The sequence below is a fragment of the Triturus cristatus genome, chromosome 8 (genome assembly GCF_964204655.1).
Source record: "Triturus cristatus chromosome 8, aTriCri1.1, whole genome shotgun sequence".
Classification (NCBI taxonomy): Eukaryota; Metazoa; Chordata; class Amphibia; order Caudata; family Salamandridae; genus Triturus; species Triturus cristatus.
In genome coordinates, this window is record NC_140591.1 from 1,623,300,560 (window position 1) to 1,623,314,194 (window position 13,635).

Below are 13,635 nucleotides of genomic sequence, written 5' to 3' on the forward strand. Positions count from 1 at the left end.
ACCGCCTCATTCCCCGACGACTGGAAACACGCCGAGGTCAACCCCCTCCTGAAGAAACCCTCGGCAGACCCACCGACCTCAAAAACTATAGACCCAGCTCCCTGCTCCCGTTCACAGCGAAAGTCATCGAGAAAGCCATCAACAGCCAACTCGCCACATTCATCGAAGAGCACAACATCCTCAACTCCTCCCAATCCGGCTTCAGAAAAAAACACAGTACGGAAACCGCCCTCCTCGCCGCAACAGACGACATCTGCACCCTACTGGACAAAGGAGAAACAGCAGCCCTCATCCTCCTCGACCTCTCAGCGGCGTTCGACACAGTCTCTCACTGCACCCTCATACACAGACTCCACGACGCAGGGATCCAAGACAAGGCCCTCAACTGGATCCACTCCTTCCTCTCCGGCAAAACGCAGCGGGTCAGACTCCCCCATTCCTCTCGGACCCCACACCAACCACCTGCGGAGTCCCCAAGAGATCCTCCCTGAACCCTACTCTCTTCAACATCTACATGGCTCCGCTTGCCCCCATCATCAGAACCTATGTCATAAGCAGACGACACCCAACTCATCCTCTCCCTATCCAACAAACCCAAAACTGCCAGACACAACTATCGAGAAGGCATGGATGCCATCACCAAATGGAAGAAAAACAGCTGCCTACAACTAAACACCAAAAAACGAAAGTACTCATCATGGGCCCAAACTCCGATGCTTGGAACGACACCTGGTGGCCCCCCGCCCTCGGAAGCCCGCCCACCCCCACGGGCCACGCACGCAACCTGTGAATCATCCTTGACTCAGGGCTCAAAATGGACCGCCAGATCAACTCCGTCTCATCCTCCTGCTTCCACACCCTCCACCTCCTACGTAAGACCTTCAAATGGATCCCCTTCAAACACAGAAAGACCGTCACTCACGCCTTGGTCACCAGCAGACTCGACTACGGCAATGTACTCAGTGCCGGAATAAACAAAAACCTCATTCGCAAGCTACAGAACATCCAAAACGCCGCTGCAAGACTGGTCCTCAACCTGCCAAGACAATGCCACATCTCCCAGCACCTGCGCACACTCCACTGGCTCCCCATCGAAGCTAGAGTCACCTTCAAGATGCTCAACCACACTCACAAGGCCCTCCACGACACCGGACCAGCATACATGAACAGTCGACTCAAATTCCACGCACCCCAAAGGACCCTACGATCAGCCCAACTCTCCTACGCCACAGTCCCCCGCACCAGAAAGACCAGATCGGGAGGCCGCTCCTTCTCCTTCCTCACGGCCAGAGCCTGGAATGACCTTCCGCTCCACCTCAGACAGACAACATCGCTTCACATCTTCGCAGGAACCCTCAAAACCTGACTCTTCGACAGACCCCCTCCTTGATGGACTGGAATCTGCGAACCCCCTCCCCCTCCCCCCAGCGCCTTGAGACCCTTACGGGTGAGTAGTTGCGCTTAACAAACACCTTGATTGATTGATTGAGGGTCCACTGTGCCTCCATGACACACCTGCTCTCTGATCCATCTTCTCTGTGCACCTGCTGCTTGCCAGGTTGATCTAGTGCCCACCTGAACCTACATGGCGGTTATTTGGAGATCACTCTATTTTGCACTCTTTTAGGCCTCTCTCTAATCGCTGCCCCAGACCTTTGCTGATCTCTCTCCAAGAGACACTGAGCGGTCCACTACAATATGCATGATCCTCTGAGCTTTCCCCCCATGTTTTACGCTGGCTCTCAGCCGCGATGAAGCCCAAAAATATCAAACCCCAGTGCGCGGGAAGCGGCACTGCTGAACTGGACTCGGCACAGGGGGACATGACCATCAGTAGTCTGCAACAACTTGAGCGGACTCTCCAGACGCACTCGCCACAGGTCGACAAGGTACTCCATGCCTCCTTGGACACTAAGACCTCCCTGGAGGCTCGCATTGACTCAGTCTCAATAGAAGTAAATTTATTGTGTGCCGATCATCATAAATTGACGGACCTTGTGGATGAAACTGAGTCCGCCTTGACAGCTCTACCTCCCCCGAATAAGGATTTACAAGAATGCCCACAGAAGATGGCATTGGGGGTCGCTCTATTTCACTGTAGAGCAGAGGACACTGAGGGAAGGTCCAGGCACTACAACATCCACCTGATGTGCTTTTCCGAACTCTCGGAGGGCCACAGCATAGAATTATTCTTAGAGGAATGTTTTGTGCGGGCTGTTCTCGGTGGCAAAGCCCTGAACTTCTTCTCAATATAAAGGGCGTATCTCACTCCTCCTGGGTCCCATTATAGCCTGTCTCCTCAATTACCAAGATCGTGACTTACTACTGCAGTGCTTCCGTACCAAAGACCCATAGTCCTATGAGAGCACTCAGATAACGACATATCCCGATTTCACCATGGAGGTGCAACCTTGCAGTGGATCGTTCTAATGAGTCAAACAATGCCTCAGAAACCTGAACTTTAAATATGGGCTTTTGTTTCCTGCTAAACTGCTTGTCATCGATGGGGACATAGCCCACATATTTGAATCATCTGAGGATGCCTGGACTTGACTTCATGCAAAAGTCCTGATGAAAACAACATCCCTGGAACAGACCGAAGATGCTTGGCTGGCTGCAGTCCAAGCCAGGAGGGCAGAGGTGTCCACCAGGTTTGTACCAAGGACCAAGCATCTCTTCATGCTGTGAATTCTTTTGCTCCCCTCAAAAGATGGGCACCTTTCGGACTCAGGGTCGGACTCGGGCTGCTCACACTCCTCATCAGGTGGGGTTCATCGAAGAGCGAATGTTACACCGTGGTCAGCAGACTAGTGGGCCTGGTGGATACCCTATGATACATGTCAACACGGCAAAGGTAAGGCTGCATGGCCATGATACTGTGGGGAATTCCACATGCAGGGCCCACACCAATGACTTGCTCGACTATGTTATTATATCCCTTGTGCCGAACTCTGCTACCGAATCAGATACCACGTCCCTACGAACTCTATGGGATTTATGTTTTCCTACCCTATTGTTTATTTGCTCGTATTTAATGTTACTCTCACTGGGGGGGCGCATGGGGAATTTGGTGATGTATTACTGGACGGGGTCCTCAGGGGCGACTGTCCTGGGTAGGTTTCTGTTCTTCTGTTATTATTGTGGTTTTACAAGCTGCTCTACTAATGTCCAGGATGATACTTGTTACTTGCCGACATGCTACAGACCCGTCCCACAATGCATGCTCCATCATGAGTAGGTTGGTGGGCTGGTGGGTGGATTGTGTATCATCTGTCCCCCACGTTGTATGGCATGATTTGAATGGCTAACATACAGACCAACAAACAGGTTCCCCATTATTACATCATGTCTTGGAACGTGCAGGGTATGGCCACGCTGAAGAAGTGATATCGTATTTATGCTTATCTCAAATGACGACATGAAAACATAGCAATGCTCCAAGAAACACACCTCACCGCCCCCGAATTACACAAGCTGCGGGCCTAGGGGCGGGGCCATTTGCATTACACAGTGGCTGCTTGCACTGCGCGTGAGGACCTCATATGGATTTCACTGGGAGTCCCATATGTCGTGTCCTCTCAGACGATAGATGCTTGTGGCGGATATGTGGTGCTGGAGAGCTGGCTGGATGGTTTCAGGTGTGCCATACGTTTATCATAAGTAGGACTGTTAGCACTCTAGTAGTTCTTTGGAACACTCTGGGAAGCTGCAGTAGAACACAAAGGAATCAACTGACAGTCTCTGCCCTTGTTGGATGTACATGTGTTACTGAGAATGTCAGACTTCATTCTCACATGACTGAGAAAGATAATGTGAATTTACAGAAAATAAGCTCTCAGTTTAGCCTATAGATCACCTTCCAAACCTCTGTGGTAAAAGCATGAGAAAATATTTTTCTCTCAATCATGATATCCCAGCAGAAGGCTTTTTCACATGGTGAAATCACCTTAGAACATACCACAATTCCTAAAATGAGTATGGTACCATCAACAAATGATTTATAATGTAACTAAAGTCTTAAAACCTTCTATTAACTGCAATGCTTTTTAATGAGGTGCTATCATGTATATTGGTCCCAAGATGGCTGCCAACACTTCTTGGATGAAGTGCTGACAGCCAATCAGATCTCAGGATGAGATGTGTGGTTAGGCTCCGCCCACATATATATATGCTTTTAAATGCTATTTTCTCAGGATCTACTGAACAGATTTACACCAAACCTACAAAAGGCACTTCCTTGACCTGAGGACTACCTCTCTGCCAAATTTCAAGTAATTCTGTTCAGCCGTTCGGGCTGTAGCTGTGTCTAAAGGTCCTATGGAAAAATGCATGGGGAAAACGCGCTTTGGGACCCCCCTTTTTTCTCGGCCCCTGCTTGACGAATCCCCCCGAGACTTTCAGGGTAGGAGCGGAGCGTAGCGCAGTATACGCTCCAAATACCCACCAATGTGAATTTCTTGACACTCTTACCCCGGCACACTTTAGTGATCTGTTCTCCCCACACTGGGGTGGCGATTTTAATTGTGTTTCTGATGTGGCGCTAGATCGCTCCACGCCCCCACTGCGAGCAGCACCATCTGGTCAATGCTTCTGCTAATGGGTTACCCACATGCGCATTCAAGATGCTTGGCAGCTCACACATCCGATGTGCCGGGAATACCAATATTCTCCCGTACATCAATCAATCAGAGATTTGTGGAGCCCATTGCACACCCATGAGGGTCTCAAGCCGCTGGGGGGGCAGGGTTTTTTTTCGTGCAGCTTTGTCTCATCTGAAGAGCTGGGTATTGAGGCTCTTCCTGAACGCTTGCAGTGTGGGGGTTTGTCTGATGCTGAGTGGGAGTTCGTTCCAGGTCTTTGCTGCGATGTAGGAGAAGGATCGCTCCACCACTCTGGCTCTGTGGATGCGATGGATTTTGGCTAGGGCAAGATCGGCGGATCGGAGGCTTTTCTCGGGTGCGTAGAAGGAGAGTCTTTCATTGAGGTTTTGGGATCTGATTTTGTGGAGGGCTTTGTAGGCGTGAATGAGGAGCTTGAAGGTCACTCTCTTTTGGACGGGGAGCCAGTGGAGTTCTCTTAGGTGTTGGGTGATGTGGTGTTGTTGTGGGATTGTCTGGGGTTTGAGGAGTAGAGATTTGTTAATTCCGGCATAGAGGGTGTTCCCATAGTCCAGTCTGCTGGTTATGAGTGCGTGGGTGACGATACTTCTGGATTCAGGGGGGGGGAACCATTTGAAGGACTTGTGGAGGATGCGGAGGGTGTTGAAGCATGTGGAGGATAAAGCATTGATCTGTCGGTGCATGGTAAGGGAGGTGTTGAGTATGATGTAGAGGTTGGGAGCGTGGTCTGTGGGTGTGAGAGGTTTGCAGAGGGTGGTGGGCCACCAGGTGTTGTCCCATGCTGAGGGGGTGGATCTGAGGACGTGTACTTCAGTTTTCTCTGAGTTGAGCTTTAGGCAGTTGTTGCTCATCCAGGAGGCGACCTCTTTCATACCTTCCTGGAAGCTGTGTCTGGTGATGTCGGGTTTGTTGGTGAGGGAAAGGATAAGCTGGGTGTCGTCGGCATAGGATACTATGCTGAGTCCGTGTTTTCTGACGATGGTGGCGAGAGGGGCCATGTAGATGTTGAAGAGCATGGGGCTGAGTAAGGATTCTTGGGGTACTCCGCAGCTGATCTCTGTGGGTTCAGAGAGGAAGGGTGGAAGTCTGATTTTTTGCGTTCAGCTGGTGAGGAAGGAGCAAATCCAGTCAAGGGGGGTTCCCCAGATGCCGGCATCGTGGAGTCTGGTGGTTAGTGTGCAGTGGGAGACGATGTTGAATGCAGCTGAGAGGTCTAGTAGGATGAGGGCTGCCTTGTGGTCCTGGTCAAGGAGGGTGAGGATGTTGTCTGTGGCAGCTAGGAGGGCGGTCTCTGTGCTGGGGTTGCTGCGGAATCCAGATTGGGAGGAATCGAGGATCGAGTTGGCTTCTATGAAGTTAGTGAGCTGGTTGTTGATGATCTTCTCTGTGACTTTGGCTGGGAAAGGGTGGAGAGAGATGGATCGGTAGTTCTTGAGGTCTGTCAGGTCTGCGGTGAGCTTCTTGGGGAGGGGCTTGACCTCTGCACCTTTCCAGCCATTGGGGAAGTGCCTGTTTCGAGGGAGAAGTTGATGGTATGTCGTAGTTCGGGTGCGATGGTAGAGGCGGATCTGTGTAAGATGTGGGTGGGCAGGGGTTGGTGGGTGCTCCTGAGTGTATACTTCTCATGGTCTTGGCAGTGTCTTCTGTGGTGACAGGGGTCCAGGCGGGGATGGTAGGCTGGGTTGTGTTGTCAGTTGGAGGTGTAGGGTCAGTGTCTATGTTCTGCTTGTCGAAGTTGCTGTAGAGAGTTCTGATCTTAAGATGGAAGTAGGAGCTGAGTTTGTTGCAGAGATTCTGGGAAAGAGGGACGTCGAAGGATTCCCTGGGGGGTTTGGTGCATTCTTGTATGATGCTGAAGAGTTCTTTAGAGTTGCGGGAGTTGGTGAGTATCCTGTTCTGGATGAAGTTCTTCGTGGTTCTGATGAGTTGGTGGTGTTCTGTCATGGCAGTCTTGTAGGCGAAGCGTGCTTCAGGGGCGTTTGCTGTTCCTCGAAGCCTTCTCGACTCGTCGGCACGTGTGCTTGGATGCTCGGATGTCGGTGGATAACCAGGTGGCTTTCGTGGTGCGTTGTCTGTCACAGTTCCGGAGGGGGGTGAGAGTGTCTGCACAGTCAGCGATCCATCTGTGGAGTGCGTTGGCTGCGGAGTTGGCGTCGGTTCTGGAGGGGGGAGGAGTGCAGTTGATGGCGGAGTTGAGGTACTCCTTTGTGATCTTGCTCCAGTTCCTGCGCAGGGGGCGAGATGTGGGCCTGTGTGCGGTGCGCTTGGAGAAGGAGAAGTGGACGCCATGGTGGTCCGTCCAGGTGGGTTGCATGGTGTGGTTGAAGCAAATGTTGTGTCCTCCAGCGAAGATGGGGTCGAGGATATGTCCTGCCTTGTGGGTGGGGGTGGTATCAAGCTGACTCAGTCCGATGTTGGCAAGGTTATCCAGGAGGGCTGTGGAATTGGGGTCGCTGAGGTTGTCGAGATGGTTGTTCAGATCTCCGAGGAATACATAGTCCTTGGATGCAATGGCATGGGGTGGGATGAAGTCTGCGATGGTGGTGGTGAACGTGGCTCACGGTCCATGAGGTCTGTAGGTGAGGGTGCCATGTAGAGTCGTTCTGGGGTTGATCTGGATCTGGAAATGCAGATGTTCCATGGGAGACGTGGAGTCGTTTGTGCTGGATGTGGTGAGTTAGAGAAAGTTTTTATGTACGATGGCGAGTCCGCCTCCAGGGTGGATGGGGCGGTCCTTCCTCTGGATCTTGTATCCATCAGGTACGGCGGTTGTGATGTCAGGTGCAGAGCTACTGTTGGTCCAGGTTTCAGTGATGAAGGTGAGGTCGGGTGAGAGGGTGCTGAGGAGGTCCCAGATTTCTACTGCGTGTCTGTGCATGGAGCGAACGTTGAGAGCAGTGCAGCTCAAGGGTATGGGTTGGCTGGCATCTGGTGGGTTGGTGGTGGTGTTGGGCGTCCGGGTGGGTGACAAGAGTGTCAGAAGGAGAACTGGCCTTGGGTAATGTTTGGTGCTGGCAGTTGTTGTTTCTTTCGGGGTTGAGTGTTACTGAGTCGTCGCACTGGCAGGGTTCCTGGCACTGGTCACGGCGGGTTGCGGATGGGCGCAGACGGTCTTAACTTTGGTGCACCATCGACGCGGCCGTACATCGGCTGCCATTAAGTAGGTGTAGGGGAGAGCGGGAACAGCTGGGGGCGCGAGGGTCCATGGGGGCAGCAGCGGCAGGAAGCGGGGAAAAAGAAAGGAGAAAGTTGAAAGGGCTGTGAAAAAGGTACATTAAAATGAAATGAAAGTGAAAGATGGCAAAGCACAAAAAAAAGAAATAAAAAATGGTAAAGAAGGCGAAAGTGAGGCAAGATGCCAGAAAGGAGAGTCCTGGGGACTCAAACCGTACTCTGCTGTGCAGGTGGCAGGGCCATTAGCAATCAGAGCTGAGGCGGAGCTGCATGCTGAGAGAGCAGAGCCCAGAGGGCCTTGCTCGACCTCAGCGCGCCGTGGCTACCATTAAGTAGGGGTAGGGCGGGAACAGCTTGGAGGTGGGAGCAGGAGGGGCCGCAGGGACAGCAGCGGCAGGAAGCGGAAAAAGAGGAAGGGGAAAGCTGCAAGGGCGGCGAAAAAAGGCACAATAAAATGAAATGAAAATAAAAGAAGGCAAAGCACAATAAAAAGAAATAAAAAGTGAAAGACAGCAAAAGCGAGGCAAGATGCCAGAAGGCAGTAGGGAGAGTCCTGGGGACTCGAACTTGAACTGCTGCGCGGGAGCCAGTGGCCCTAGCAATCAGAGCTGAGGCAGAGCGAGCAGAGCCGAGGGGGTACATGACATTCACACCAGAATTGATTTCCTATTTTGCACACCCTGTCTTGGCGCTCAGCTCACCGTGGTGGAATACCTAGCGTGAAATCTCTCTGATCATTCCCGAGTAATGCTCACTGCACGATGGCGGCATGCACATCCCCGCAATCCCACATGGCGCTTACAAGTGGAGGCATTATACGATCCTCACTTTCAGGTAGAACTTGCCCAATGCATAGCAAATTATTTTATGGTTAACGCGGGCACAAGGTGGTGATGTGTGGGCACTGTCTGGCGACTTTCTGCGGGCTGACCGACACAGTCCCCGTAGGGGACCCTCATAAGAGGGCGGCCCCTTTAGTGCCACGAGATTGCACACTGGGCAGCCTAGTCTTTTGGCCAGAGACCCCTGCTGGGGTCCCGCGTGTCACTTCTGGCCTAGGGGGGGTTCAGGGAGAGTTATATAGTCCTCCCCCGCCCCCCTGGCGGCCTCTTTGTCCCCTCGCCATAACACCGACTGGTCGTGCTGCGAGACCGCTGCTGGAGTGACCTCGAGGTTAGTCTTATCTCACCACCCGCCCTCCTCCCCAGCTGGGTCCCACCACATAGGGACTGGTCCCAAGCATGTTCTCACCCGGGCCCTAATTAGAGACGAGCCTGCGGGCCGTGTGGGTACCCGGTGCTTGGGACTGGGAGGGGGCAGGGAGGTGGTCGCAGTCGGAGCTTTCTCTACGCACAGGCGAGCAGGGAGCTGTAGGGCAATGAGTTTCTTCCTGGGCCATGCCATTTTGGAGGGGGTATTTGGTCCGAGGCGAGTATCCGGGCCGACCAATGCGGTAGGCCCCGGTTCACGCAGGCATACGCCACTCATACGGGAACTCCGCAGTCGGCTTGGCTCGGTTCTGGTAACCCCCCTTTCCCCCACGGTTTAGTGCATCGGGCGGAAGTTAGACCGAGGGGGGTCTTGGTGGCATGCCCGGAGCTAGATCACTGAGGGGGCCTGTTGCGAGTTCCGCACTCGTTCGTGCCGTTTCTCAGCGCGCGGCGTTGAGCGCCCTTGGGGGTCTATCGAGGCCCAGGTTAGCACGAGTGTTGTGCCAGCATAAGGGGCGAAGCTTGATGGCTTTCAGGCCGGGGGGGGAGGGCGTTTGATTTCTGCGCGTTGGTGCTCGAGCCTGTCCAAAAGTTTTGCAGTACAGGCCCGGGCCCAGCATCTAGCCCCCCCTCCTCACCCCCTCCCCTTCTCCGGGACGGGGGTTATGTGGGCACGCAGCGGGAGTAGGGTAGGAGCTGCGCTCCGTCGGGGGCATGTTTTGCGGCTGGCATGCTAGAGAGTGGGGGCAGAGTTCGGGCCCTCAGGCTAACTCACCGCATGTCCTCTCAGTTTTCCCCCGTGCAGGCCGGTTTTCTGTGGGGGCGGGAGAGAGGTCAGGGGACAGCGGGCGCGCCCTCAACTTCTTGCTGACCACGGGTTGTTCAGCGCAGCCATTGCTAGTGCGGAGGCAGGCTCCGCCCACATTCCAGGAGGCGGGCCCTCAGCCTGCATCGGACTCGCTTCCACCGGTTTCCAGGTGCCAAGGTGGGACCGGGCGGCGGGTTGCTGGAAGTACAGTACATTAGGCAGGAAACGCTGTGATTTAAAATCTCTGGCCTAACTCGAGTCCAACTAATATCGATCCTGACCTCCGGCAATAGTTTTCGCGCGCTTAGAGCTGCACCTTTACGATTAACGGACAGGATGGGGGGGGAGGGGCGACGCAAGTATGTCTCCTCGCTTCAGGGGCCGCGGGGCAGGCCCGTTGTTCTGGCGGGACTGGCCGCGGGGGGCCTTGATCGTGGTTTGCTCCCCCAACACCCCCTCGCATCATTTATTAGCAGGTTGGTGGTCCGGGATCCCCCTCCCCCCATATAGCTGCATCCGGCGAAGTCCGGTTACCGCGCGCCTGCCCATTAAGCCGGGCAGCAAGCGGGTGGACGCGCGGGAGGGGGGGAGGTCAGCATTTGTCAGCATTGCAGATCGGAAGCTTTTAATTACACACCTAACATTAGCGTTCTGCATACCGGCAACATTCTTAGACAACTGCACCGGAATGTGGAAGGGGCGGGGCAGATATTTGGCCACGTTTCTTTCCCATTTCTGTGTGAAGCCTCGCGCTTGCGGCCAGCACCTTCCAGATGGCACACGACCTTGTTCCATCCTGGAAGTTAAGCAGGGTCGGGCCTGGTTAGTACTTGGATGGGAGGCCGACTGGAAACAAAAAGGAAAGAAAAAAAATAGGATGCTTTAGGCATTTTTCTATTTAGGTTACGGCCTTCCAGGGTGTTTTTAAAAGATACTTTCAAATCAGGCAGCGCTGAGTCACGGGGTGGTTGCCCCTTGTCGTATCTTATTCACATTAAGGCAATCTGTTGATTAGAGGACTATGGTGCACATGCATCAACATCCCGAAAAACGAATCCTTATTAGCGAGAAATAAAGAATCGGTAATAAGGAATCGCTTTTCGGAATGCATAAACAGATTCGGTATTTTTCAGCGATTCCTTAAAAATCGCTAATAATTACCGATTCCACAATAGCGAGTACAGTAAATACCGATTAGCAATTGGCGAGTTCGGTATTACCGAAATCGGTTTTAGCGAATTCGGTAATAGCGAAATCGCAAAAAACGGGTCGCTCCAGGAGCGGGCTGATGACATCACTACCAGGAAGTCAAGCTGCCCCACCCTCATTCACTGGCCTCAGGAGCTCACAGGAGGAGGCAGAGGACACAGGCTGAGGCAAGAGAATCCTCTCTCTGAAACCATCCACCCTACCCTCATCCAGGATGGACAAGGATGCACCAGGCACTGCAGACACGCCCAGGAAGAGGAAGAGAAAGTTCTCTGACAGGGAACTGGATCACTTGATTGAGGGGGTGAGCAGCAAGCATGACAAGCTGTTTGGCAAGCTGTCCCTCAAGGTGCCCGAGGCTGAGAAGAGGAAAATTTGGCTTCGCATCAGGGAGAGGGTGAATGACGTGGGAGTGACGCCCCGCAGCATCGATGACCTAAAGAAGAGGTGGTATAACCTCAGGAAGAGGGCCAAGGAGAGAATTGCAGAAAGGGTCAAGGAGGCAGCTGGCACAGGAGGGGGGCCATCCACAGTACCTGCAAACACTGCCCTTCAGGAGCTCGTCGAGGGGACCATCGAGCCAGAGGCGGTTGTCGGAGTTACGCAGTTGAACACCTCCGGCGCAGCCACCACTGAACAAGGTAAGATGCATGCCTGCGCCCATACTCTGCGCATCGTATACCCATCCCCATCCCCCCAGCTCAATCACCGTGTGCAGGCAGAAGTGCACAACACATATGCCCTCACATCAGTATTGCATCATGGGAGTCGTAGTCATGTCAGCCAAGTATGCATGTATAGTCATAAATGTAAAAAGAAATTAGATCAGCAGTACAGGCCCAACATAGAGTCAAATAATGTAATTCATAGTAGGACATAAATTCAGAATGACAAACAGATGTAGTCTCAAAAATAACTAACCATGCACTGTTTCACACACAGATGCATCTCCTGGGGATTCGGATGATAGTGGGCACCTCATCATCTCAGAAACACCGGCTGATTCCGATGGCGACACTCCGCAGGAGGGTCAATCCCCACCTCATCCAGCAACAATACCACCACCACCACCACCAACACCTGCGACAAAAGCACCAAGACGCAGGGCACAAGTCCCCTCCATGCAGGTGATGGATGAATGCCCGAGTCCTGCAACCACAACTGGGCCAAGTCCTACAGGTGTCACACCGCCAGCACCACCACCAGCACGTGGCCGAGTCACGAAACGGCGCAGGTCCCTGCGCAGTACTGCAGAGGGAGCCGACCAGGCAAGGAACATTTATGGTGGCGTCAAGGCTCAGATGCTGCGTGTTCAGCGCCTGCAGGGGAGACATATTGGGACAATGAACCTCAACATTTCACGTCTCGCAAAACACATGTGCACTCTGACTGACGCAGTGCAGCACATGACCACAGTTGTGGCAGAGGGCAATGAGAAAATCAGTGTGTTGTCCCGCCGCTCCGTGTCACTGCAGGTGGACCTCGGACATTACTGTGGTGACGTGGCGAAGGCCTTAGGCCAGGTGACCACTGCAGTGGAACACTTGCAGTCAGGGACATTCAGTGGCAGCAACTTGGGAGGGGAGGATGGCAGTGAGGCTGCTTCAAGTGTGAGCAGCGTCTCAGTGATGGAGACCTGCACCAGGAGGCGCAGTTCGCGCTGCTCCACAGCCACAGAGACACAGCGTGGTGAGGTGGAGGAGACACGCGATACGAGGCTGGGCGTTCGTGGGAAGCGCCACTAGACATTCTGTACAGCATCCCTGACCATGGTGGGGTAACCATGGCCCACTTTAATTTAACTTTTGCACTCCCGTGACTACAACGGGCATGTTTTTGCCCACAATGTGTGGGGGAACTCTAATTTGCATTTCTGTGTGACATTACATACATCAGTGCTCCTGTGAATTAAACAGTAACACTACTAATGATATCGTCATGGCTCATTCTTACCTGGGTCAGAAATGATGTTGTGTGATGTATGTCCGCCTCCTTTGACCCTCAGCTGTGTTTGGAACGTGTGCCTGTCGGTGTTGTGCGGGTGGTTGGTCATCCCGGTAGTTGTCATTCCTGTCCACCTCTATGGTTATCCCCCATCTGGTTGCAATGTTGTGCAGCATGGCACATACAGCTACAATCCTGCAGCAGGTGTCTGGTTTATATTGCAAGGCACCACCAGTCTTATGTAAGATCCGGAAGCGACTCTTCAGAATCCCGAATGTCCTCTCAATCACATTTCTGGTGCTTATGTGGGCCGCGTTGTAGCGTTGCTCCTGTGGTGTTGCTGGGTTGATGTAGGGGGTGAGGATATATTCCCGCAGGGCGTATGCACTGTCACCTACAGGATGGAAGCAAAGGCTTAGCGTCAGTCATGATGATACATGTGTGATGCTGATGTTATGAAGAGGTATGTGTACGTACCAAGCAGGAGTCCTTCTCCGAATTCTCCATTGAGTAGACGCCTGTGGATGCCACTATGTCTGAATATGTAGGAGTCGTGTGTGCTCCCTGGAAATTGTGCCACTATGTCCGTGATGAACGGGGAGTGTCCGTAGGCAAGCCTCCCTCAGTTCCGGTGTCTGGCAGTACCCCTCCAGTTGGGAGGGTGCAGAGG

At 53.2% G+C, this 13,635-nt stretch overlaps 1 protein-coding gene across 1 annotated transcript; it reads left to right on the forward strand.

The window, feature by feature from the left end:
* Positions 1–11,178: 11,178 nt before the first annotated feature.
* On the forward strand, positions 11,179–12,911 carry LOC146808450 (uncharacterized). Its single transcript, XM_085620636.1, has 2 exons — positions 11,179–11,662; positions 11,964–12,911. Exons 1-2 carry the CDS (start codon positions 11,236–11,238, stop codon positions 12,764–12,766), a joined length of 1,230 nt encoding a protein of 409 aa, XP_085476762.1. The 5' UTR covers positions 11,179–11,235; the 3' UTR covers positions 12,767–12,911.
* The last annotated feature ends 724 nt before the right edge of the window (positions 12,912–13,635 follow it).